The sequence below is a fragment of the Barbus barbus genome (assembly GCF_936440315.1).
Source record: "Barbus barbus genome assembly, chromosome: 29".
NCBI classification, from domain to species: domain Eukaryota; kingdom Metazoa; phylum Chordata; class Actinopteri; order Cypriniformes; family Cyprinidae; genus Barbus; species Barbus barbus.
This window is the reverse complement of record NC_136757.1, coordinates 7,126,669-7,154,207: the sequence shown is the minus strand read 5'-3', so window position 1 is coordinate 7,154,207 and position 27,539 is coordinate 7,126,669. Positions and strand designations below refer to the sequence as shown.

At 36.9% G+C, this 27,539-nt stretch overlaps 1 protein-coding gene across 3 annotated transcripts in view; it reads left to right on the top strand.

The window, feature by feature from the left end:
* LOC306849824 (intermembrane lipid transfer protein VPS13A-like) overlaps positions 1-27,539 on the top strand; it is a 59,994-nt gene that overhangs the window by 5,695 nt on the left and 26,760 nt on the right. For all 3 annotated transcript variants that reach the window (XM_079385159.1, XM_079385158.1, XM_079385157.1), the window contains exons 11-43: positions 67-194; positions 279-385; positions 477-648; positions 1,590-1,652; positions 1,879-2,011; positions 2,194-2,288; positions 5,612-5,754; positions 6,100-6,307; positions 7,767-7,881; positions 8,144-8,280; positions 15,036-15,168; positions 15,241-15,358; positions 15,458-15,602; positions 16,605-16,689; positions 16,829-16,998; positions 17,208-17,364; positions 17,648-17,727; positions 18,413-18,472; positions 18,608-18,788; positions 18,871-18,987; positions 19,069-19,172; positions 19,443-19,610; positions 19,992-20,299; positions 20,434-20,581; positions 20,667-20,808; positions 22,908-23,029; positions 23,148-23,317; positions 23,743-23,966; positions 25,258-25,589; positions 25,753-26,106; positions 26,799-26,900; positions 26,977-27,129; positions 27,231-27,489. In XM_079385159.1, coding sequence (XP_079241285.1) covers positions 67-194; positions 279-385; positions 477-648; positions 1,590-1,652; positions 1,879-2,011; positions 2,194-2,288; positions 5,612-5,754; positions 6,100-6,307; positions 7,767-7,881; positions 8,144-8,280; positions 15,036-15,168; positions 15,241-15,358; positions 15,458-15,602; positions 16,605-16,689; positions 16,829-16,998; positions 17,208-17,364; positions 17,648-17,727; positions 18,413-18,472; positions 18,608-18,788; positions 18,871-18,987; positions 19,069-19,172; positions 19,443-19,610; positions 19,992-20,299; positions 20,434-20,581; positions 20,667-20,808; positions 22,908-23,029; positions 23,148-23,317; positions 23,743-23,966; positions 25,258-25,589; positions 25,753-26,106; positions 26,799-26,900; positions 26,977-27,129; positions 27,231-27,489 — 5,133 coding nt within the window. The remainder of the gene's footprint in view (positions 1-66; positions 195-278; positions 386-476; positions 649-1,589; positions 1,653-1,878; positions 2,012-2,193; positions 2,289-5,611; positions 5,755-6,099; positions 6,308-7,766; positions 7,882-8,143; positions 8,281-15,035; positions 15,169-15,240; positions 15,359-15,457; positions 15,603-16,604; positions 16,690-16,828; positions 16,999-17,207; positions 17,365-17,647; positions 17,728-18,412; positions 18,473-18,607; positions 18,789-18,870; positions 18,988-19,068; positions 19,173-19,442; positions 19,611-19,991; positions 20,300-20,433; positions 20,582-20,666; positions 20,809-22,907; positions 23,030-23,147; positions 23,318-23,742; positions 23,967-25,257; positions 25,590-25,752; positions 26,107-26,798; positions 26,901-26,976; positions 27,130-27,230; positions 27,490-27,539) is intronic.

Below are 27,539 nucleotides of genomic sequence, written 5' to 3'. Positions count from 1 at the left end.
ATGTCTATTCAACAGTGATTTCTCTGAAATGCAAACAAACTTTGTTTTTGTTTGTTTTTGCTTCAGTCTTTCGGCCAATATCTGCAAACGCCAAGCTGCGCATGAATCCGCGCTCCGATGTGGATTTCTCCTCACCGAAAATGGATCTAGTAGTCAACCTCCCCGAGGTGGCTGTTGAACTCAGCCGGCCACAGGTGTGCATTTCAGTCAACAATTAATTGACATATTTTGATTGTAATAATGGCTTGAATGAGAGTTGACTAGTTGTTGTTTTCTAGTACGTCAGCATTCTGGAGCTGTTGGGGTCGGTGGATATGATGACCCGTAATCTTCCATACAGGAAGTATCGTCCAGATGTGGCAGTTCACACTAATGCGCGTCAGTGGTAAGTGCATTTGGAGATTGTGGTCTTCACTGATTCCCTTTATTGATTAATTTGATGAGGCTCTGTGCTTACGTTTTTGTGGTTATCGTAGGTGGCGATATGTGATCACAGGCGTTTTGGAGGTCAATGTCAAACCCCACCTTCACATGTGGTCGTGGCAACATATCCGTCACCATCGGCAACATGTGAAAAAGTACAGAGAGATCTATAAGAATAAAATCACCAGTAAGAAGCCTGCAGAGAGTCTGCTAAAGGAGTTTGAGGTGGGCGAGCACTGAGCATGCTCACACACAATTCACACAATGAAAATCTGCTGTTATTTACTCATTGTCATGTTGTTCCAAACCCGTATGCTGTTATTTTTTCTGTAGAGTAAACATATGGCTGTTTTTTGTTTGTTTAATAGCTGTGATCATAATGAACTGTCTCTGTGATTTGACAAATATAGATATGTTTTTTTTTTTTTTTTTTTTTTTTTTTTTTTTCAAATACATCTTTTTGTTTTGGTTTTATTTTTGTTTTGGAATTTTGAGTGTTTGTGCACTAGTAAATATTGCTTTTTTTAATGGGATGGTTCATCGGCTTTTTTCGAAGGCTTAATTGTGTTTATGCGGTGTAGTGTACATGCTTTGTTATAAAAATTTAAAAAAAAGTATTATTTTCACATCAAAATACATCGCTGTTTCCTTTCTCGTTAAAACGGTCTGTTGAGTTCCTGGTTCTATGAAGCCTCTCGCTCAGAAATATGCAATATAACAGCCTAGTAAAACATCATGCCCCCTTATCCTTATGGGTAGTTGCATGTTCCCGGGGGCAGGGTTCATGTAAACATCAGGGTTAAGTGGTGTCCTGGGAAGAAGCTTGTTTTAGTCCCTACCAGACTTTTTTATAGTCCTTTTAACAGCTATTTCTTTGAAAGAAAATATCTCACTTTGCATTGAACTTTGAGCATCGTAACTTTGCAGATGTTATTTGCGCTCAAACAGCAACATTACACACTAACTAAAGTTAAAATGGTGAAATCATAATCAATCACCCATTTCAGTCTCTAAACTACACAATGAATCTCTTATTGACATCACGTCTGCACTCATGAGATGATTCACGAGTGTGCAAAACTCTGGCGCTTTCAGCGGTGAGTGAATTCTGAAAACTAATAACGTTTGCTTTGAACATAACCTTTTTATTTTTGTGCATTCTTTAGGAGACTGAAAGAACCCTGGATATATTCAACATCACAATGGCGAGACAGCAGGCTGAGATGGAGGTGAGGTGACAGCACATTCACATTCTCTCACATTTCACTCGTATAATAATGTATGGATTTGAATCCTTAATACAAAGTGGTCTCTGGTTTATATCACTGGAAATGTGTTCCTGTAGCTCAACTAGTAGAGTATGAAGCTAGCAACATAAAGGTCTTGGTTTGAATCTCTGGTTTCTGACTGAATAACGCCATTTGACTCTTGTATATTCTGTCGCTGCTGTTGTAGGCCTCAAAGGCGGGGCTCAGGATATACCGTCCTGGGGTGAAGGTGGAGGAAGAACAGTCACAGGGTTGGTTTGGCTGGATGTGGGGCTGGTCTGAAGAGAGCAGCACACAAACCAAAGATGTCAAAACAGGAGGTTTGTCTGCGCTCTGCGTCTGTTTATTCCTACAAAGAATCTGTGCTCTAGAGTTCTACAGAAAGATGTATGTGGATATTTCCTGATAGTAATTTCAGCTCATTGTAATATTTAAATATTCCACAGAATTTTGTAGATGTGTTTTTGATAGATTCGTTGACCTCCTGGTTCATATCTCTCAGGTTTTGATGAGATAATGACCCCAGCGGAGAAAGCCAAACTATACGCAGCCATCGGATACAGCGAGACAGCCATCAATCCAAACCTGCCAAAAAATGTTAGTGACAAACAATCATAACACAAACACTACCAGTCAAAATTTTTTGAACAGTAAGATTTTTAATGTTTTTAAAGAAGTCTCTTCTGCTCACCAAGCCTGCATTTATTTGATCCAAAATACAGCAAAAACAGTAACATTTTGATATTTTTACTATTTAAAATAACTGTTTTCTATTTGAATATATTTTAAAATATAATCTATTATTGTGATTTCAAAGCTGGATTTTTAGCATTATTACTCCAGTCTTCAGGATCCTTCAGAAATCATTCTAATATTCTGATTTGCCGCTAATAAATAACATTTATTATTATTGTGTGGAAAGCAGAAGAGTAGAATTATTTTTTTCTGGTTTCTTTGATGAATAAAAAAGTTCAGCAAAACAGCATTTATCTGAAATAGAAATCTTTTGTAACATTATATATGTCTTTATCATCACTTTTGATCAATTTAAAGCATCCTTGCTAAATAAAAGTATTAATTTCAATAATTTCTTTCCCAAAAAAATAATACTGATTCCAAGTTTTTGAATGGTATAGTGTATAATGCTACAAAAGCTTTTTATTTCAGATAAATTATGATCTTTGGCTCTTTCTATTCATCAAAGAATCCTGAAAAAAAGTTACTCAATAATATTGATAATAATAATAATAAAATGTTTCTTGATCAGCAAATCAGTATATTAGATTGATTTCTGAAGGATCATGTGACACTGAAGACTGGAGTAATAATGCTAAAAATGTAGCTTTGATGACAGGAATAAATTACATTTTAAAATATATTTAAATAAAAAGCAGTTATTTTAAATAGTAAAAATAATTCACAATATTACTGCTTTGGCTGTATTTTGGATCAAATAAATGCAGGCTTGGTGAACAGAAAAGGATTCTTTAAAAACATTAAAAATCTTACTGTTCTGGTAGTTTATAAATTCAATCAATAGATCCTTTTACAGATTTATGTATGTGTTGTTTATGCAAGATATTTTAACTTAATCTGCTTTACAATATATATGCTGTATGTGTATATATGTACACTACTGTTCAAAAGTTTGGAATATTTCACTTTTTATAATGTTTTTTGAAAGAAGTCTGCTGGTAATGTTGTGAATTATTATTATTATTAAAATTTAAAATAACTTTTTTTATATATTGGTAACACTTTACAGTAAGGTTCAATTTGTTAACATGAACTAACTGTGAAAAATACTTGTAAAGCATTTATTAATCTCGGTTTTAACATTTACTAATTCATTATTATAATTTGACATTGTATCTGTTATTTTTAATTGTTGGACCTGTCCTGAGCTAAAATGAACTACCTATGAACAGTTGAACTTTCAGTAATTAACATTAAAAATAGTAATACCTCAACAAATGTATTGCTTATTGTTAGTTAATGCATTAATAAATGTTAACTAATGGATCTTATTATGAAGTGTTACCAATATTAGGGATGCACCGATACCACTTTTTCCAGTACTCGTCCGATACCGATACTTTTATTTTTGGTACTTGCCGATACCGAGTACCGATACTGATATTTTCATTGCATTTGTACATTTTTTAAATATTGGGTACAGAAACCAAAAGAGTATGTATAATGTTAATTGGTTAACTTCATTTATCAAATAAATACAGTCAAACCGAAATGTATTCAAACACCTTTCAAATTTCTCACATTATCACGGTTTATTCGCTATAGTTTAGAAAATGATAATAAAATATGACAAGAACTGTGTCTGAACAAATTCAGCTTGATAATGTCAGATAATTTTGATAGAAAGGTACATAATGGATTACAATCAACCAAAAGTGATTCAGACAGCTGTTAGTATGACAATATTTACACAACTATCAATACTCTGTCGGGCCACCCTTAGCCTTAATGACAGCCTTTAGTCTCCTGGGCATGCTGTAAACCAGGTTCATGCAAACCTGAACTTCAGTTTTTTTCCCAGATAATTTTTTGTACCAAATTTGTATCAATTTTACTGGTAGTCCACTGTATGAAGAATTTTTGGTTATAATATGTCACAGTTTATTTTGATTTGACTGTATAATATATCTTTGGTTATTTTCACACTTAATTATGCCCATTAAAATGTATTTTAGAAGTTTTTGTTACTTTCACTGTTAATTTTTTTTGCTCTATGGTACATCGTCTTTAATTTAATAGCATTAGAGCTGCTCCATTGCAACGGTTCAGTACTGTAATTACGCGTTTTGCTGTAATAATGCAGGGAACCACTCGCTATAAATCTCCTAACTGTGATATTTTCCGAAATAAAAGTTGCTTTTTTTCATCTGAAACGTGCTGAAATTTATATTCCAAAGCCACTCATATAATGCATAATAACTCATGAAGCAAGCAAAACATGTGCAACGCGCGCACGTATTTGTACTGGTGCAGAATGAGAGGGACAAGTACAGAACTTAACACATAAGCTGTTAGTTTCACTTTCGCCAGAATGTCGTGTATGCTTAAGGTTGAAAATAAATCATGGTTTATAGTGAATACCCCTATAAATTGTCTTATATTTATGATTTAGTTTTAAGCCAAATGATGCGTGTGCCAAGTGAGCGAACATCAATAAAGATCACACAACAGAAGTGCGCGCACGCTCTCTCTCTCTCCCTCCCTCCCTACCGTTAAGTAACTCGTGTATTGTTTTACTTACTTGTTTTTGACATATCTGACCGAACTACAAACTACCCAGTGATGTCTGTGAGAATGGGATATTCAGTGATTCCCTGCTTTATTTCATGTGTATTCAACAGTGATTTCTCTGAAATGCAAACAAACTTTGTTTTTGTTTGTTTTTGCTTCAGTCTTTCGGCCAATATCTGCAAACGCCTATATATATATATATATATATATATATATATTACTGATCAAAAATTAAGTTTTGATATATTTACAGAAGGAGATTCACTGAATATCTTCATGGAACATGATCTTTAGTTAATATCCTAATGAATTTTGGCTTAAAAGAAAAATTGATCATTTTGACCCATACAATGTATTTTTGGCTTTTGCTACAAATATACCCCAGTGACTTAAGACTGGTTTGTGGTCCAGGGTCACATATGCTGAAGATGCTCAAGAGGCATTTATTTCAAATATAAATCATTTGTGGCATTATAAATATTGTTACTGTCACTTGTAATCAATTTGAATGCATCCTTGCTGAATAAAAATTTTGCTGACCCCAAACTTTTGAACAGTAGAACTAATTTTAGCCTTCTTGTATAAGCAGGAAATCTATACAAACTTGGGTTCATGTAAAGCATCACACCCCTGACTTATATTTTTGTTTGCAGTTTGAAAATATGAAGATAAATTTCCAACTTAATCGCCTGTCTCTGTCAATCAAAGAGAGCCAAGAGAAGGCGGAGATAATCAAACTGTCCGTCATTGATCTGAAAGCCATGCTGACTCAAAGACCTGCAGCCCAAGCAATAAAGTACTGTGTTCCCTTCTCAAGTCCACTCCTCAGCCACTTTTATTTATTTAACTTGTTCGATACAACTTAGTGTCACACTTGCTGTTGATAAATACTTTTAACTTGTTCCTTATTTTGTGAAACAAGCACAAAACTCATTTACAGTAATGCACTCACAATGAAAGTTGATGTGGCAAGATGTTGCACTGTAATCAATCTTGCTGTAAATTTCACATGATGTGCACAAGAAATACAAGTTGCACATTTGGCTTTTAACCCTCCAGAATGTCTTGCCACATAGACTTCCTTTTTGAATTCCTGTAACCCAGAGTATGCGGTTGTGTGACATAATGTTTTACTTGTCAGGATCTCTGCTCTGCTGTCATCGTTTGAAGTGTCGGGTCTCCCACGAGGCAAGTCGGCCCCCATCCTGCTGTCTCCACGTCATGTGGAGGGGATGAAAGATACAACTCTGACTCTACTGAACCTCATGTTTGAGACGAACCCACTGGGCGCGAGTGCGGACCAGAGACTCCGCATCGAGTCCCAGCCTCTAGAGATCATCTATGACGCTGTGAGTGTGAGGGAGCATGTCTCCATGACTGGAAAAAAAATGCTTTTGTACCCCTTTGACATATAATAGTTTCTTGAGATTAAGTTAATATTTCAATAATTTAACAACACATTTGCATGTGATGCACGCTGATGTTGATTAATGGTCACATCACATGCATGTACAAATTAAAATATTTAATTTCATTTAAGTATTTTTTACAGGATAGGGCTGCACAATTTGGTCAAAAAATTATATTGTGAATGTCGTCATACATATTATCATATATGGCCATAGCAGTCTAAACTGCTTTTTGATAAACACTTTTTAATTTGAAAATGTCTTTATTTTTTGCCTACATAGTTCAGCAGCAATAATATTTAATCTGCCACAATCTGATGTCAGTAGAATTTGAGAAATATCGGAAAAGTAGAATTATTATTATTTTCTTTATATTTTTACCTTAATTATATACAAACAAACAACAACAGATAAAAACAGAAAAGACTGAAAAATAGAGAGAGACAGAAATATACGTATTACAACTGTAATAATACAATTGTACTGTATAGCGAAAAATAATATTTGATATTACACTGAACAAAATTATAAGCGCAACACTTTTGTTGTGGCCTTTTATTGTGGCCAGTCTAAGGCACACCTGTGCAGTAATCATGCTGTCTAATCAGCATCTTGATATGCCACACCTGTGAGGTGGATGGATTATCTCGGCAAAGGAGAAGTGCTCACTAACACAGATTTAGACAGATTTGTGAACAATATTTGAGAGAAATAGCCTTTTGTGTACATAGAAAAAGTCTTAGATCTTTGAGTTCAGCTCATGAAGAATGGGAACAAAAACAAAAGTGTTGTTTATAATTTTTTTCAGTGTATAATTTTGTTTCATTCCTCAAGTTACAACACTCAAATTTATGTCAAATTATTCACTTTCAAATGTTACATTCCTAAGGTTTTATTTTGGGAGAAAACTGCAGGAAAGTCTCTTTAAAGGTAGTCAATTACAGGTTTAGAAACACTTCTTGTGACAAATCTGGTAAAATGGGTCCTGGCCCATGTTGCGTTCACAAATGGATGCTATAAGTGACTCAAACTTACAGCAGATGCAGAGATGTTGTTTGTGTGGAGCAGCATTTACTGTAAATCCAGCTGCTCTGAAACACTGAAAACACTAAATCGGGAGCTGCTTGTATGTAAATGAACACACATAGTGCATTAGAGTGCATCAAAGCCTTTTGGGTTTGTTAATCACGCTAAGCCATGTTGTGATTTCAATTTTATTTAGATGAATTGTGCAGACCGCTTTATTTATTTTATTGTTTTCATTTTACGTTTGTATGATCTGAATAATTACTCACAAGCCCCCTGCAGTTCCAACACAAGCCCCATTTTAGAATCCCTGCTATATGCTGTGAATGAATAATGGATAGTGTATATTAAGTGTTGTTTGTTCTTTTTGTAGATGACAGTGAACAGTATGTCAGCTTTCTTCATGCCTCCAAAAGACCTGCAGCTGGATGAACTGACCAATGCCACCCTCATGAAGCTGGAGCAGTTCAGAGACAAGACCTCCACAGGTGTGTGTGGATTCACAAGGCGTATATATGTTTGCTACATGCTTTCCTTCCCAGAATCGATGGTGCAGTGTGGATCTGCCAAAAAAAAAAAAAACTCTCATAACTGCAAATTTCAACCTATTATTGTAACATTTTTTTTATAAAGTATGCAATAAAAAAATATATAAATTAAATTGATTTTTGGTTAAATTATTTTTATTTTTTTTCAAATCTGTACCAAATCTGTATCTTGTACTAAAACTGTATTGTTCGTTGTACACAGGACTCATGTACATCATTGAGACTCAGAAGGTTCTGGATCTAAAGATAAACCTCATGGCTTCATATGTCATTGTACCAGAAAATGGCTTTTATGACCCCAAACACAACCTTGCCATTCTGGATTTGGGTCATTTCCAGGTAAAAACACGTCACTGTCAGTGCACATGGTTCATACTTGACATGGGAGTTTTAATAAGCTTGGTTTCAGTGAAGTGCTTCAAATAGTTTATATCAGGCAAAACAACAAACAGAAAGATTGAAAGAAATGTGAATTCATTGTTTCTTGGGAATTGTGTCCCCAATGAGTCTTTGGGAATTGTGTCCCCAATGAGTGAGTGTTTTTAAATCGAGATTAAGAGAAGAAAACAAAATCCAGCAAACTGCCAAAGCTTGGTGTTCAAAGTTGGGAAAAAAGAGCTTTTCAAGCATGGTCCAGCACCCCCATGGGGAGATAAACTGGTCCACAAAAAATTTAATAAATAAAAATGTATTTTTTTTTATGTATTTTAACTTGTGTATTGGTTTTTGATTAATTTTGTCACAAATCATGAAATTATTTGTGATTATTTTATTCTATTGACAGCAATGGCTTTTATTAATAAGAAAATTGCATATTATCTACTTATAGTTTTGTAAACATTTATGTTGTTCATTTAACTATTTAATTTTGATGTCTTTATAATATCACATGATGACATACATATTGTATTTAAATACATATTTTGTTTTATACATGAAAATATATGGTTACCTTTATATTCTAAATAGTTAATTACTAATGAGGGGATGATATTTAATTGGCTTAAAGTTCAAGTTCAAGTTTATTTGTATAGCGCTTTTTACGATACAAATCGTTGCAAAGCAGCTCTACAGGAAATTAAGTTTCCACAATATACAGTGGGGCAAATAAGTATACCAAATATTAAGTTCTATTTTTCAATTGTATCAAATACTTATTTCGTGCAATAAAATGGAAATTAATTATTCAAAAATCATATAATGTGATTTTCTGGGTTTTTTATATTCTGTCTCTCACTGTTGAGGTGTACCTACGATGAAAATGACAGATCTCTCCATTCTTTGTAAGTGGGAAAACTTGAAAAATCGGCAGTGTATCAAATACTTATTTGCCCCACTGTATTTATATATTGCAGAACCTTAATATATTTAACTTATGGCAAACTTTGGTAATTCTGTATGTTGTCTGAGCGTTGGCATCCTCTGAGGTCCTCTGAGGGGTTGGCATTATCTTTTCTCAGGTGTTTGGTCATCTCAGATCATTTAAGGGTTGGATCCAGACTGAAGCTTCTGTAATTCCTAGTTACCACGGGATGTTAATCAGAAACAGAGAAACAAATAGAGGCATAATTAGCATAGCTGCTGTTCCATCTAAGCAAAAATGATTTGTTCAACCCAAGCTAAAGAATAATAATGTACATTTGATCAGATATAACTGCAGTACAATATTATAAAATGCATTATGTGAATGCTTGGCTAAAAAGATGTGTCTTTAATCTAGATTTAAACAGAGAATGTGTCTGAACCCCGAACGTTATCAGGAAGGCTATTCCAGAGTTTGGAAGCCAAATGTGGAAAAAGCTCTACCTCCTTTAATGGACTTTGCTATCCTAGGTACTACCAAAAGTCCAGAGTTTTGCGACCTTAGGGAGCGGGTTGGATTGTAGCGTGGTAGAAGACGAGTTAGGTACGCAGGGCCTTATAGGCAAGTAATAATATTTTGTAAATGATACGGAACTGAATAGGTAGCCAGTGCAGAGACTGTAAAACTGGGGTAATATGATCATATTTTCTTGACCTGGTAAGAACTCTAGCTGCTGCATTTTGGACTGTAGCTTGTTTATTGAAGATGCAGGACAACCACCTAGCAGTGCATTACAATAGTCCAGTCAAGAGGTCATGAATGCATGAACTAGCTTTTCTGCATCAGAAACGGTTAGCATGTTTTGAAGCTTGGCAATGTTTGGAAGATGGAAGAATGCTGTTTTTGTAACATGGGAAATATGATTTTCAAAGGACAAGTTGCTGTCTAATATAACTTTTATAATATAACTAATATAACTAAAGATTTTTGACTTTAGAGGACGTAACAGTACATCCGTCTAGCTGCAAATTGTAATCCAAGAGATTCTGTGTACTGTTTTTTGGTCCAATAAGTAATATCTCTGTCTTATCTGAATTTAATAGGAGGAAATTATTGGTCATACAATCTTTTACATTTTTTACACAATTTATTAGCTAAGATAGTTGAGAAGTTTCATCTGGTCTTGTTGATATATATAGTTGAGTATCATCAGCATAACAATAAAAACTAATCCCGTATTTTCTAATAATATTACCAAGGGGCAACATGTATATTGAAAATAGCAGAGGACCTAGGACAGATCCTTGTGGTACTCCATACTTTACTGGTGATAATTGAGATGACTCCCCATTTAAATGAACAATGTGGTAGCGATCGGACAGGTAGGATCTAAACCATCTTAAAGTCTGCCCTTGAATACCAGTATAGATTTGTAATCGATCTATGAGTATGTCATATAGTGTCGAACGCAGCACTAAGATCAAGTAATACTAGCAATGAGATGCAGCCTTGGTCTGAAGCAAGAAGCAAGTCATTTGTAATTTTAACAAGTGCTATGGTGAGGCCTGAAACCTGACTGAAATTCTTCATAGACATCATTTTTTTGCAAGTAGGAACACAATAGAGCAGACACAACTTTTTCTAAAATTTTTGACATAAACGGAAGATTTGAAATGGGTCTGTAATTTGCCAGTTCATTAGAATCTAGTTGTGGTTTCTTAATAAGAGGCTTAATAACCGCCAGCTTGAATGGTTTTGGGACGTGACCTAAATATAACGATGAGTTAATAATATTGAGAAGCGGTTCTTCTGCTACAGGTATCAACTCTTTCAGTAGTTTAGTGGGTACAGAATCTAATAAACATGTTGTTGGTTTAGATACACTGATAAGTTTATTTAGCTCTTCCTGTCCTATAGTTGTAAAGCACTGCAGTTTTTATTTGGGTGCGATGAATGAAGCTGAAATACTAGACGCAGTAGAATCTACATTTGATATTATATTTCTGATGTTATCTATTTTATCAGTAAAGAAATTCATAAAGTCATTACTATTAAACTGTGAGGGAATATTTAGATCGGGCGGTGTCTGTTTATTTGTTAGTCTAGCCACTGTGCTAAATAAGAACCTTGGATTGTTTTGGTTATTATCTATGAGTTTGCGGATATGCTCTGCCCTGGCAGCTTTTAGAGCCTGTCTATAGCTGGACATACTGTTTTTCCACGCAATTCTAAAAACTTCCAAATTCTCCATTTGCGCTCAAGATTACGAGTTTCTTTCTTGAGAGAATGGGTATAACTGTTGTACCATGGCGCAGTACGTTTTTCTCTAACCTTTTTCAATTTGAGGGGGGCAACAGCTTCTAATGTATTATAGGGGTGTAAGAAAATATCGATACACGTGAGTATCGCAATATTTTGTTTGGCGATACGGTATCGATTCTCCAAAACGGAATATCGATATTTAAAAAAAAAAAAATATATAACAAAAATCATACAAGATTCATGGCAGTTGTTTCGCTTTGAGTTCATATTCCGACAGCTAGATATCAGTCTTCCTCTCTGAACTTAAACAGTGACAGGAAATACTAGCATCAGCGCACTCCACTAATGTTATCGTTAATATAGTTCGCTGCCAGTAATGGAGGATGAAATAATAGTTCCAGTTCTCGTTTCGATGTACAAAGCTGAAGTGTGGCACCATTTGAGCTTTTTTGGTAATGTCCGACCCGGGACCGCGGCGCGAGCGCAACCTCGGTTCTGCCGCTTGCCGCGTCCCGTGTTGAAGAGCCTTTGAAGAGCGGGCGGCGGGTGGTAGAGTCCCGTGCAGCTGCAGCTTTCTCTCGTAATTCGGGGCGTTTTGTGCAGTTGAGGCGGTGCTCGCGTCGCGGTCTCAGCGATTCCACACGGAACATAAACACAAACTGAAAAACCTGTGAAATCCAAGTTGAAAAGTTCTGAGAATGTTTAACATCTGTATTTATTTGATTGTTTTGCAATTGTTTTGTTTTCTTTAGGAGTCCTGGAAGCACTTTATTTTTCATTGATATTAAGCAGATGTAATCTTTTGTTCAGATCAAATGTTATGACATTGCATGTCACAATTGTAAACTTAAACTGTGAAACTTTAAATTACAGTCTATAAATATATATTTTTATCTTTTTATAAAATACATTTTATACATACATTTAACTAAAGAATCATGCAAGCACTTGAATATTTCCTCCTTTACTCGTGCTGCACAAAAAGTGGTTCAATAATGTTGAATGTTATAGGGACTGATTATTGCAAATGTGTTCTGGATAAACTATTTTTATTTATTTATTTTTTGCTAAGTTTGCATATAGTGGTGTATTCTTAATAACAGCTTTCCTAAAAAATATATATCCTTTTCCTAAAATAAGAAATATCCCAATATATCGCCTTGCTTACAGTATCGCAATATATCGTATCGCAACCCCTGTATCGTGATACGTATCGTATCGCCAGATTCTTGCCAATACACAGCCCTAATGTATTAGAGAAGATAGTGCCCATGTTGCTAGTCATTTCTTCTAGTTCATGTGTATTTATGGGTACACAGAGCAGTGGAGATAAATCAGGCAGGTTATTTGTGAATCTGTCTTTGGTGGCTGGAACAATAGTTCTGCCCGGACGATAACACGGAGCCATATAATTAATATCAGTAATACGCAGCATGCACGATACAAGGAAATTATCAGTAACATCATCACTTTGAGGTACGATATCTATATCGGTAAGATCAATTCCATGCGATATAATTAAATCTAGCGTATGATTAAAACGATGAGTGGGCCCGGTGACGTTTTGCTTGACTCCAAAAGAGTTTATTAGGTCAGTAAACGCAAGTCCTAACGCATCATTTGTATTATCAACGTGAATGTTAAAATCTCCGACAATTAGCAGTTTATCATCATTAACCAATAGATCTGAGAGGAAATCTGCAAATTCTTTTAGGAAATCTGTATATGGCCCTGGTAGTCTATACACAGTAGCCAGAGCAAGAGATAGGAGAGATTTCTTTTGCATATCTAACAGTGTAACATTAAGCAGAAGTATTTTGAATGAGTTAAACCTCCAGTATCCTGTTTTCTGAGTAACATTGAGAATATCACTATATATAGTTGCAACACCGCCACTTTGACCAGTCTGACGGGGCTCATGTTTATAACAGTAGCTTGGTGGAGTAGACTCATTTAGACCGATATATTCATTTGGTTTAAGCCAGGTTTCAGTCAGGCAGAGTACATCAAAATTATTATCTGTGATAATTTCATTTACAAAAACTGCTTTGAGTGCGAGTGATCTAATGTTTAGGAGCCCAAGCTTCAAAAATAGTTTTTGTTCATTTATTTAGCATTTTTCTGGTTTAATCACGATCAGATTTTTTTTATAGATCCTGCATTAAATTTATATTTTGACCTCGCTATTCGTGGAACAGACACAGTCTGTATAGATTGGACAACGCAAGTACTTCTAACTTTTAAGTGGGTAGAACAAAGGTCATCATAGCAGTTATTTGAGAATTGGCTTACTAGTCATATGGAGCGTAGCGTCCTGGAGATGTTGTCCGACAGGAGTTCCGCTCCGACTCTGCTGGGGTGCAGGCCATCAGCACGGAAAAGCCTAGGACGCTCCCAGAAAAGATTCCAATTATTAACAAAGAGCAGTTTCTGTTCTTTACATCATGACAATAACCATTAGTTTAAAGCAAAAAGTCTACTGAACCTTTCGTGTCCTCGCCGATACGTGGGAAGCGGTCCTGACACGATGATCATCGTCGCGGGCGATGTGCTGCATACCGTCTCGATCAGGCTCCTGAAGTCCCTCTTCAGTGTCTCCGTCTGCCGCAGATTGGTGTCGTTAACCCCCGCGTGCAGCAAGACAGCGCCGATGCTCTCATCGCGAGTATGTGCGCAGAAACATCAAGAACGCGAGCACCGGGGAAACAGTGAGTGTGCACTTTACCTTCAGCTAATGTAGCACGGACATGCCGGACGATGGAGTCTCCGACGGTCACGTTCCGCCTCGCGGAGGGGAGCGAAGCGGTTCCGGGTGGAGATCTCGAAGACCAGAGGCGGCGGAGGGGGAGAGGTCGTCGCCCGGGGCCTGGCTCGCGTCTTCTGCTGCTGGTGCACCCAGGGTCCGTGGCGTCCTGGCGCCGGAGTGAAGGACATCTGGGAAGATCGCGTCCTGGGTGCACAGGGTCTGTGCAGAGAAACACACGGAGTAGATGTGGTGGGAGTGTTAGCAGCGTGCTGTATACTTGCCCCGGACTTGTGAGCGTCATCCCGGGATGTTTCCAGTGCAGCTCTCCGCTCTCTCAGCTGAGCCTGCTTCTCCACCATGTCGCGGATCTGCTTCTCCACGGCCTCCAGCTGCACCGAATGCAGCTCGAATGTGTCCTCACCTGCACTCAAAGGTAGACACACATCCGCCATTTAAGCAAGTAAAAGTGAAACAATGGTTTATGTGTGTGAATAGAGTATTAGCAATGTAAGCGGGATTAGCAGCAGCCGCGCTGGCGATGCTAAGGGCTGTAAGCTAATAGCAGACTCGAAAAATCTAAATAAAACTAGTGATAACAAGGCTGTCTGATTGGTTTTGTTTTTAGAATGCTATAGGGGATATATTCACACGTTATAGAAAACACGCAGTCGCAAATCAGTGCATGCGTAGTTTGTCACTGCGTTGTGTTTCCACACCAGTTGCACCGGCCAAAACTGAGTGTCAAGTACTTCACTACTTAAAGTGTGTGTTTGTTGTGTGTAGATGTCCAGTCAGAGCAGAGCCGACCTGCCTCAGCTGTCTTTGGGCAGCAGCACTATAGAGGACATCATGTCTCGAGCTTACGACAGCTTCGATGTCCAGCTCAGCAGTTTACAGTTCCTCTACACCAAAGCAGGTGCGCAGACTTGCACAATGCTTGATATAATGTAGACTTTACAGGGTTTACATATGCTGTGTGTGGTATCAGGTGGTGACTGGAAGTGGGCTCGTCCACTAAGACAGTCTGATTTTCACATCCTGGAGCCTGTCGACCTGAAGGTGGTCTTCAGCAGGGCCATGGTGGTGACGGAATCACGAATGCCCAAGTAAGCAGAAAGTTCCTTGTCTGGTGTGCGTGTGATTGAACTGTTTTGTGCATCACACATTATGCATAAAATTTTTGTATCTAATGTTTTTTTTTTCAGGTTTAAGATATATGGTGAGCTCCCTCTGCTGTCTCTGCGTATCTCTGATGATAAAGTGCGTGGTGTCCTGGCATTGCTCAGCAGCATTCCACTTCCTGAGAGTCGCCCCGCGCCCCAGACTAGAGTGCCACAAGTTACGCCCAAGGTAATTATAACGGTGCTTATGGGTGTTTTCCTAGGCAAATATAGATATCATTGTCACTTGACAAACTGACCTTCGGTTCTTAATTGTTCAGCTGTAAATAATACAATTTAATGCAGCAAATGATGGGTACGGATTATTGAAATTAAGTAATATTGCTGAAATAATATATTATGTAATAAATAACAAGGCTGTCAGTAGACTTTAAAATGTTAAATGTTGCAATCAGGAACTAAAACTTAATCTGCTGTCATTGTAATTTTGTATTATTTATAATATATTATATTGTTTATTATTATTAGTTTAATTTCATGAATTAATTTATTGTTTATTAATATTTTGAATTAGCTTTTTATTTATATTTTCTATTTTAGTAATTTTATTGTTTTTTTCTTTTTAAAATTAATTTTTTTTTCATTTTAAATTTTAGGTTTTTATATTTCTGTTTAGCTTTAATTTAAATTTATTTCAATTTTAGTTTTAGTAATTTTACTTAAACTCCAACTCATTTTATTAAGTTTATCATATAATATTATTCTTTTATTTTTTTTTCAGCTTTATGTTATAGAAGGAAATGTATTTTTAATTGTTTTAGTTAACAATAACAGCCCTGTCCGAAATGGAGTCACAGTTATCATATCATGCCTATAATTTCAAATATTAAAGTTAATTAAAATATATATTTTCCCCAATTTCTGCCGGCCTTCATTTGAACAATTTCAATATTCTCGCAGTTCTTAAAATCCGAAGGTCAATTTAATTTTAGTATTTCTTTTAATGATTTAAAAAAAAAGTTGTTTTTTGTTTTGTTTTACTTTCAAATTTATTTGATCATTTATCAATATAAATCAATTCACAAGCAGATTTGATTCGGATCTGATTTATTTGGACATATTTCAATTTTGCTTGCATTTATCCACCAATGTTGTTGAGAATTTTTTTTTTTCTTGCAGCTGTGATATTATACTTTTTTTTTTTTTTTTTTTTTTTTTTTTTTTACATTAGGCCTCCAAACGAGGGAACACACCTCAGCTCAGCCCACGAAGACCAGCCATAGATGACCTGCGTGCATCCATCATATACGGCTCAGGTTAGACGCACCTTCATACAAGCAGATTCACAGAGAGACGTTACGTTTGCGTCTTCTCTGAACATCAGTGATAAAATATAGAGGTCTACTCTATAAATCAAATATTATGACAATAAAACGCTGCCTTTGATTATTTTAGAGGAGGAGTTGTTCTTCGATGCCCCTAGTTCACCGATTGAGGATCTGCCGTTCTTTGAGGCCTCGTCCGACTCTCTGCAGGGTTCAGCCTCTGATAAGCGTCTGTCCATGGTGCGCAAAGACCCCAAGAAGAACATGACCGAGTTTCTCTTGAGATTTGAGATCAACAAGGTCTGATTATGCCCTTGTTTAATATATTTAAACTATTCTTTTTATATAAGTTATATTTAAACTAAACATTTCTTTTCTTATAGAGATGATAACAGATGTGTATGTGTGTAAGAAATGTGTATATACTCTATGGTTCATTTGAAATTATCTTACCATTTCAAGGCTTCTTTAGTCAAAGTGACATTTTTCCCTCCTTTGTTCTCCTTTAGCTTTCCATTCAGCTGTGTCGCTTGTCAGGCAGACAGGAAGTGAGCGTTCTGCATCTGTTCATTGATGGATTAGGGACAGAACTCAAACTTCGTACCTTTGATATGTCGTCATACACCTTCCTGCGTGAGATCTGCCTTGAGTGTTCAGAGTACTTGGGTAAGTGCATTGCACACACTACAGTGCACTTCTTTTATTCAGCAAGGATGCATTAAATTGATCAAAAGACAGTAAAGACTATTATTACGTTTCAAACAAAAGCTGTTCTTTTGAACTTTCTATTCATCAAGATTCTTGAAAAAAACTGTATCTTGGTTTCCACAAAATATTAAGCAGTGCACAACTGTTTTCAACATTGATCATAATAAAAAAAATCAGCATATTAGAATGATTTCTATACTTAAACATACAAATCATAAGATCTTTGTGTATTTTTGTGAAGATTCTGAGGACAAGAAAGTTCACCTTATCACCACTCTGGATAATACTGAGGAAGATCTGCTTACTTTGGAGTATGTCAAGGTAAATTTACTTGATCATATTTACGTGCCATCCTTCTTTGGGTCCAGTTATATGTATAAGGGCTGTTTAAGCATCATTAAAATGTTTCATGATTCTGTACATTGTGAAGCATCCAAGCAAATCACTCTGGCAGAGTTTTCTTGTTTTTGGCTGGGTCTCAGCTGGTGGGTGTTAAAAGCCTAGTGGGATACCGGCTTATGAAGGCTATTTTATAATTTTAGCTTTAATAAGCCAAACATTAACACAAAATTAGAGCTAATTTTGTGACTCGTTATGCATGACTCATCTTCATTACAGTTCTAGATTTCAGATTTAGAAAGCCTATTAATGTATAATATCAATTGATTATTTATTCTATATATTATTTCATTATTTAAAATAAACATTAACTGAAGTAAAATAAAATATAAAAGATGTAAACACATTTATTTCAGCTAGTTGCCAAAGCAACAGTTCTTATTTTCATTTAGTTTAAGTACTTAAATAACTCAAACAAAACAAAACTACTGTATATTGGCATATTAAAAAAATACTTTAAGTGAAATTAAAAAGAAAATATCTAATTAAAAAAATTAAAGAAAAAATAACTATAGAGTATATCAATGATACAAAATAATAATGATATGATTGTATCAGCACAGTCCTATACATAGGACTATTCTTATAATACTCTATTCTTTTTCAGGCGGACAAAAATGCACCTGATTTTAAAACTATGTATAAAAATACAGAGCAACTAATCAAGGTAAGCTTCTTCACAAATCAGAGCTCAGAATTTGTCTACGGCTAATGTGAGCCAAACAGATCACAAAGCTTATAAACTGCACTCTTAAAGTTGCAAAAGATTGTTAAAATTCTTAAACTGTGGTCTTTGCACCAGGTGAATTTCTCCTCACTGGATGTGCACCTGCACACTGAGGCACTCCTCAACTCCATGAATTTCCTGAATAACCTTCTCCCACCACTGAAGAAAGAGGCACAAGAGGAGCAGCCCGTCCTACCCAAGGAGGAGGAAGAAGAGGAGGCAAAAATAGAGGATTCTGCTGTTACTAAGAAATCTTGTAAGAAAGTTAATTTTGTATGGTTCATCTTTTGATTTGTCATGATATAATTTTAATCTCACATAATTGGCTTGTTCTTCAGCCTACAAGAAGTCAAAGTTTGAGGATGTGGTGAATTTGCACATCCGAGCAGACCTCAGCTGTCTGAAGGTCTTCATAAGAGGAGAGAAAGCCAGGATCTCTGAGATCAGCATAGAGGGTAATACACATTTCTGTAAATGAACATAAACACAATAAAGTTGGGATATGTTACAGTACTGCATGTTCTCTTTTACACCAGGACTGGTTTCTGAAGTTCAGATGAAGAAGAAGTCCGTAGAGATTTTGGCTAACCTGAAAAACATTGTAATTCTGGATTGTGACAAAGAGGCACTATATAAAAAGGTAGAAAGTGCTGTACTTTCAAGGATAAATCAATGATAGAATGGGAGAACTAGCACACATTTTTATATTATGTTGGTTATAAAGTGTTTAATAGTGTTAGAATAAAAAAAATGCTGCCACATTAGTACCAATTTACTGACTTTGGGCTAAAAAATTATTGGGATTTTTTTTACTTTTTTTTTTTAAATAAAATTTTGTATCATGCATAAAAAGGTGAGAATGTGAGATGGAGTTGATTTAGACTAATGATGGAATGATGATGATATATAGGCAGTGTCCATCGCGGATAAGGAGGTGTTTGATTTCCGCATGGTGAACCATGTGAATGCAACAGAGGGCGAAGCCTACACAAACATGCACATTGTGGACACCAGTGTAACTTTGACTGTGGGCTGCATTCAGGTTATTTTCCTCAACAAGTTTGTGTCCTCAATCCTGGTAAGTGTTCATTTCTCATTTACCACTGCATCTACCATTTTTCCTATACAAAGAAAGTTAGTTGAAAAAAAATTGCAATAATATATAAATACTATATGTATTTAAAAAGTGGAGAGGGCCTAGAACCGAACCTTGGGGGCCACCTACAGTTTCTTAATAGAAACAAATTGCTGCATAGTTGTTTTCATTTTTATTTTATTTTACATCTTTTTCAGTATATATTGTTTACCCTATACTTAAGTGTCACATCAAATATGGGAATGATCATGTGACTTCCTTTTTAATTTTATTAGCCTCTGTTTGCATTTATTTTAGCATATATTTGTCTGACTAATGGTCTTTCTCTTCTCTCTTCCTCTCTTTTATTTATTTGCTCCTCAGGCATTTATTAATAATTTCCAGGAGGCTAAAAATGCATTGGCAGAGGTGACGGCCCAGGCAGCAGAGAAAGCAGCTACAGGGGTTTTGGAGCTGGCAGAGAGAAGCACACGTATCTCCCTGGATGTAGACATCAAAGCTCCGGTTGTCTTCCTCCCACAATCCTCTGTTTCCCACAATGTCATTGTGGCAGATCTGGGTTTAGTGACTGTAAAGAACCACTTTGAAATTGTCTCCTCTCCGACACACTCCAAGATTCCCCCTGTCATGGACATCATGGCTGTGGGACTGAGTGATCTTAAAATGTACAGGTTAGTTCAGCATTTTTGGATAAATTTATTTCATCACCATCAGTGGATGAATTAATTAATGTAATTTATCAGCCCTGAAATTATAGTTCCATTGTTTGATTAATGATGTTTATAATATTTATTTATTATCCCAGGACCACATTCACTGATGGACAGTTTAGGAGTGAGATTCAGTTACTCAAACCAGTCAACATGGACTTGTCAATCAAACGCAATCTTTCTGCCACCTGGTATCACAGCATACCTGACATCCAGATTAATGCACACCTCAAACCCATGAGTGTAAGTGCATATTTGTGTTTGTTTCTATGTCTGACTTTCGGTGTAGGGAATATTGCAGCTAACATTAATGTGCATTTTTTTACAGCTAATCTTGAGTCAGGAGGACCTGACTATAGTGCTGAAAACTCTAAGTGAGAATCTGTCTGAGACTTCTGAAGCTCCTCCAGCTCCATCCAGCTCTGATAAAGGAGACACTATTTCTACCAAGGATTCTCAGAGTTCTGGAGGTATAAAATGCACACAAATACAGATTGTGAAGCTTTATTGGTTATTAATGCATCAAGCATGCGTTCTGTGTACTTTCTGTGTCTTTGGATATCCTACGGTTTAAGCATTAATTAAGTCATTCTACAAAAAGTGCTGTAAATAATGTCATTGCATTGTTTTCTCACAATGTAAATGTATTTGATTTTTTTTATTTAAAGATTTAACAATATATTTTAAAACACATTTTAATTTAATAATGTTTTTTAATGACACAGCCTCACTTTTAATGTACATAAAGCCTTATTATGCATTTAAATTTCACAGCATTTTCTTTTTACAAAATAACAAAGAAACACTGTATAACATTGTTTGCTCATCATGCACTGCAAAAAAATGCTTTTCTTAGATTTTTTTGTCTTGTTTCCAGCCAAAATATTAAAAAAATCTTAAATCAAGAAGGATTTTCTAGAAAAGAAAAAATGGTCTTGTTTTCAGAAAAAAAACATTTAAAATTTAAGTGAGTTTTTGCCTTAAACAAGCAAAATAATCTGCCAGTGTGGTAAGTAGAATAATCTTGTTTTCTGTTTGAAATAAGATTTATTTTGCTTACCCCACTGGCAGATTTTTTTTTCTGAAAACAAGACAGTAATTTTTACTTCTCTAGAAAATCCTTCTTGATTTAAGAATTTGTAGATATTTTGGCTGGAAACAAGACAAAACAATCTAAGTAAGAAAATTATTTTTTTCAGTGTGAGATATAATGCATATACACTCACTGGCCACATTATTAGGTACACCTTGCTAGTACCGGGTTGGACCCCGTTTTGCCTTCAGAACTGCTTTGAGACATGGTGCATTATCCTGCTGGAAGTAGCCATCAGAAGATGGGTACACTGTAGTCATAAAGGGATGGACATGGTCAGCAACAATACTCAGGTAGGCTGTGGCATTTAAACGATGCTCAATTGGTACTAAGGGGCCCAAAGTGTGCCAACAAAATATCCCCCACACCATTACACCACCACCAGCAGCCTGAACCGTTGAGACAAGGCAGGATGGATCCATGCTTTCATGTTCTTTACTCCAAATTCTGACCCTACCATCTGAATGTCGCAGCAGAAATCGAGACTCATCAGAACAGGCAACGTTTTTCTTCAAGATCTTTTATTATCCAATTTTGGTGAGCCTGTGTGAATTGTAGCCTCCGTTTCCTGTTCTTAGCTGACAGGAGCGGCACCCGGTGTGTTTTTCTGCTGCTGTAGCCCATCTGCTTCAGGGTTTTGTGCGTTCAGGGATGTTATTCTGCATACCTTGGTTGTAACGAGTGGTTATTTGAGTTACTGTTGCCTTTCTATCATCTCTAACCAGTCTGCCCATTCTCCTCTGACCTCTGACATCAACAAGGCATTTTCGTCCACATAACTGCCGCTCACTGGATATTTTCTCTTTTTCGGCCCATTCTCTGTAAACTCTAGAGATGGTTGTGCGTGAAAATCCCAGTAGATCAGCAGTTTTTGAAATAATCAGACCAGCCCGTCTGGCACCAACAACCATTCCACGTTCAAAGTCACTTAAATCCCCTTTCTTCCCCATTCTGATGCTCGGTTTGAAATTCAGCAAGCCATGTTCACCACATCAAGATGCCTAAATGCATCGAGTTGCTGCCATGTGATTGGCTGATTAGCAATTTGTGTTACCAAGCAATTGAACAGGTGTACCTAATAAAGTGGCTGGTGAGTGTATGTACATATAATTAATATTTTTATAATGTAATATTTTAAATTATGTAATTATTTTACATTTTAACCAAAGATTCAGTCTGTGATATTAAAAAAATTAATTTATGCATTTACAAAAAACCTCACTCTCTAAAATGTATACCATAATTGTGAATAATTTTTAAATAATAGTCAGAAGTTGCAAAATTTTAATTTAGTTTAAAAAGTTGAATTAAGTTTTTTTCCCCCCTTTTTTGTAATAATTAGCACAGAATTACTCATGTATTTCTTAATATAAACATGTTTCCCAATTCAGGACTTAGATGTCTCGGAGTTCACCATAAACATTGAACATGCTTTTTTTTTTGTGATTAAACAGTATTTTTTTTATTGTGTTGTAGGGAACACTGTTGTGACTGCAGCGGTGGTGGAGGGCCAGAAAACAGGCAAACTAAAGAACACTCTGAAACTGAACTTCAAGTTTGACTCCATGACACTGGTCCTGTACAGCCCAAGCAACGAGGTGACATAATACACTCAATTCATTGTAGATGAGAGTGTAAGGATTACATGTGAAACCAGGTTTAAATATTTAGTGTTCTGGTTCAGTTTTTGCAATCTGTTTGTGTGTTTGTGTACAGATCCAATTATCAGACTCCCGTGATGAGAGTTTGAAGTTGGCAGAGTTCACATTGGGCACCATCTCCACCACTGTGAACATGTTCTCTGACAGCTCCATGAAAGCCTCCCTCAAACTTACAAACTGTCTGCTGGATGACAAGAGACAGAGGGTGAAAATGATCACATCCAGGTAGTTTGTACACAGATCACGACCCACTAAAGATACTCCGGTTTGTGTTAAATCATGTTTTATGTGTACAAATGTAAAGTTCTTCCTGCCCCATACAATTGACCCTAGAATCATTGCTCATTTTCTGCTACAGTACATGGCTGCAACAACAAATTGATAAAATCAATAATAATTGAATTATTTTGATATTGGTTAGATGTTTCTTTGATCTGTGCATTGAGAACGTCTTTATCGGAAATCAGTAATATTGTAACACTATTTTAAGCTTTTTTGCAGTATATGCTTGCACATACAGTTAATCGAAGAAAGAACCAACTGATTAATCGATTGTTAAAATTTGTTGCATCCCTTTGGTAAATGACGTTCATCATTCAGTCACAAAATTTTAAGTGACTGTTTTCTTCTCTTATTTTATGCTGCTTTAGAATGATGGCGATGCGACAGGGCAGGGAAGGTGATGTGATGGTAGACGTGAGTTACCGACAAGGCCGGGACGGCACCGTGCTGGACACCCTGGTTCAGGACATCTATCTGTGTGCCAGTATGGAGTTCCTGCTCACAGTAGCTGATGTCTTTCTTAAAGCTATGGCAGACGGCTTCTCTGGTCCACCTAAAAACAACAAACCTGCCAGTTCATCTAAAGACCCAGGTTAGTGACCAGTGTTGGGAGTAACGCGTTACAAAAGTTATGCATTACAGTAACATATTACTTTTTGATGTAACGCAGTAGTGTAAGGCATTACTAATCAATTTTCAGTAATATTTTACTCGGAACATGTTCAGTAATGCTTGCGTTACAACACACTTTTAGCCCCCAATTCTTTTTTTCTTTTTTTAAAGTCGGCTCTGACTTTGTCTCTAGGCCCGGGCTTCGGGCCAATATTCACGTCATAGTTCAGACGCGGGCCGGTCCTCTGGGCTTCTCCTTATCTTTATATTTTAGACATCCATCAATTATTGATGAAAAAATATTGCTTCGCTGGTGGAAACAACACGAGTCCATGCTGCCGCGACTCTTAAGAGCGTGTCCCGCAGCAGCAGCGAGCCGTCAGCGCAGCTGAAGAGTTCTGCGTTCAAATACACGCAATAAAGCAAAAGTAATTACCATGAATGTGTCCGGGGGAATAGTAAGGATTCGCCATCTCCTCGTTAGACACACCTTTAGAGAGAAGTGCATCTTCACGGATTACGATTATATTAAATAGTTTTTGTTTTTGTTTTTATTGATTTCGTTAAGTAGTAATTTAAAGCTTTCTATAGATATATTTATCATGTTTTATCTCCTGTTCAAGATAAAAGCACAACATTTTGTTGATATTGTGAGTGCACACAAATAAAAGTAGACCCTTTACAGTTACGAATGATGTATTACTCTTACCTTTATGAGCAAAAATTATGGCGTAAGTTGTTTCCATTGAAAAAAAATTGTAATTGATTGCACTGGTGCCTCCATGTCCTGCGCTTTAACTTCCACTCTCCGCACAAACTACTGATGCAGCACACATTTTCCTAGGTTTAACGTTTAAACATTATTATATGCTTGAACTGTTTTAGTATATCTATAGATTTTATTTTAGGCAAGTCATGATGATTTGATAAGGCTAAATTGTTGAAGTGTAAGCTATGATCAGCTTCCCGGTCTGCCGCTGGCCGCTTGGTCGTTACCTTAAGAAAAAACTTATTTAATGAACAAAAAATGCTCCAAACATTTTTCTATTGTTGATTTCCATTGTTCTAGCTTCATGCATTCTTTTTAACAACACTTGATAAAAGCAATGTTTTGTTCCAGAGATTCTAATTCAAAATGTGAAAGACAAATAATAGCGCCACACCGCATAAAACATGGAATGCTGGAAAATTGTCAATGGCAGGGAAGCATAGTGTCATAAATGATAGAAAATTATATCAGTGGTGAGACAATTGTGTGTTTCCTTTGCTAGCGGTTCCTGCTGTGCCAGTGGTTGCCAAAACTGAGATGAACATTTTGGTAAAGAATCCTGAGATCGTTTTCGTGGCCGACCTCACACGCGCTGAAGCTCCGGCTCTCGTTATGACGACGCAGTGTGAGCTGGTGATGAAGAACGAGCCCAGCGGTCAGTGGATGACGGCCGCCATTTCAGACCTGAAGGTGGTTGCATGTCCGCTCCTGCAAGAGAAGCGGGAGCACAACGTGACAACGGTGCTCCAACCCTGTCAGGTGTTCTTCCAGAGCAACCAGTCGCCTTCCCAGCCTCAGACCATCGAGCTGTCCATCAGCTCCCTCACGCTCAAGGTGAGGCTGAACATGTGAAATTGTGATCATTTCATATTTTGAAATCTTAGTGACTTAATGGTATAGCAATATATATAAACGAGCATTTTTTAAATTTTTATTCTGAGGGTCAGTAAAAGGGTGTAAAATCATTAAAAAATGTACTCTTTTCCTGTTCCCTAAGGTGTCTCCCATCATCATAAACACAGTTATCACCATTCAGTCAGCGTTGAGCCCTGTAGCCGAGACGCCTGAGGAGCTGGAGAGTCCCGTGCCACAGGATCTGTGGGAACGTCGCAACCTGCGAGACCTAAAGCTATGGTTCCTGGAGGAGGAAGAAGAGAAAGTCACCCGGTCTGTCATTCCGCTTGTTCCTCATGGAGAGTCTCTCAAAATGAACATCCACTCCATCTGCTTGACTCTGGAGGCTGGAGTGGGCCATCGCACCGTGCCCATGCTGCTGGCCAAAGCCTCGTTCCAGGGAGATGTGAAAAACTGGAGTACTCTCATTAACCTGCACTGTCACCTGGACCTGGAGGTCAGAGGATATTGTAATGCATTGTCCAGTTCATGAAACTCTAGATAGCACAGGCTGATTGCCCTGTATATGCAGTCTGCTCGCGATCACATCATTTATTACATAGCACATGGCAGATTCTGCATCTGTTGAGATTGCTTGCTCAACATTTAAATAGTCTGGTTTACTGTAAACTTGTTCTGCAGCATGCCATTTGAGTTCCTCTGAAACCCTCCACCTCCCCCAGCACCACCTGTCTAGATCTGCTGCTGGATTTATGTATGCATATTCATGCAGCAGCATATTATCTTACGTGCTCCCAGCAGTGTGTATTGGCAATAGTGTGTCCATACTTACTCTACAGCAGCTGTGTGTAGCAAATCTAGTGCACAAAGACCAAATATATTAACATTGTCATATACATTAACATGCTAAAACTATTTTGAGAGTTATCGCGATTGATTTACCTTTATGCATTTGAGAAATGCTTATCCAAAGTTGCTTATAGGCATGACACAAGTAATCAAGTAATCACCCAGTGTCAAATAGTGGCAGAACCATTTGAACTACTTTGTCTTGCAACTTCTACTTTTAACCTGCGCACCATTTTAACGTCTCTTATGCTGTAAAAACTGTGAAATGTGACTTGAAATGTCTATTGATACTCTGTCCATTTTTTATGTATCCTGTAACGAGTTGTTTGTTTCCTGTAGGTGAATTATTATAATGAGATGATGGGTTTATGGGAACCACTGTTGGAACCGCTGGACGATGAGGAAAAAGATGGCTTCAGACCATGGACTCTAGCAATGAAGGTTACCTTTCATTTCATGCCTAACCTGTTACTGACAGAAATTTTCATGAGTTCAAAAAACAATATTATGTCTACAGATGAAGAAGAAGCCAGTATCATATTCTGGAGTATCTGATGAGGTGGACGGTAGTGTGCCGGACTATAAAACGGTCATCAGCTTCACAAGTAAAGACCAGCTTAACGTCACCCTCTCCAAGTGCGGCCTCCACATGCTCAGCAATTTAGGAACGGTAAGAGATTGAGATGAGTGGAGAGTGTTGAGATGGTTAAAAAGGGCTGTCTGTCTTTGACAGATGTTACAAACGAGTGGTTTCTTCTGTTTGGTTTGCAGGCATTTGCAGAGGCCACAAAACAGACCGCTGAGTGCTTTCAAACAGACCAGGCTCCATTTGTGGTGAAGAATCATTTGGGTTTGCCAGTCTCAGTGCTGCACAGCGAAGTGTTTAGACTCATCGGTAAAGAGTCCAAAAATCGTGTGGTGGAGCTCCAGGATGGAGAGAGTCTGAATATGGACTACACCCTCACCGCTGAGACCAGTGACCAATTCTCAGCCATGACCAGCCTCAGCGCCAGAAACTACATACAGCCCAGTAAGAATCAGTAACAACCCATAACCTATATGCATGACCTTTATGAATAT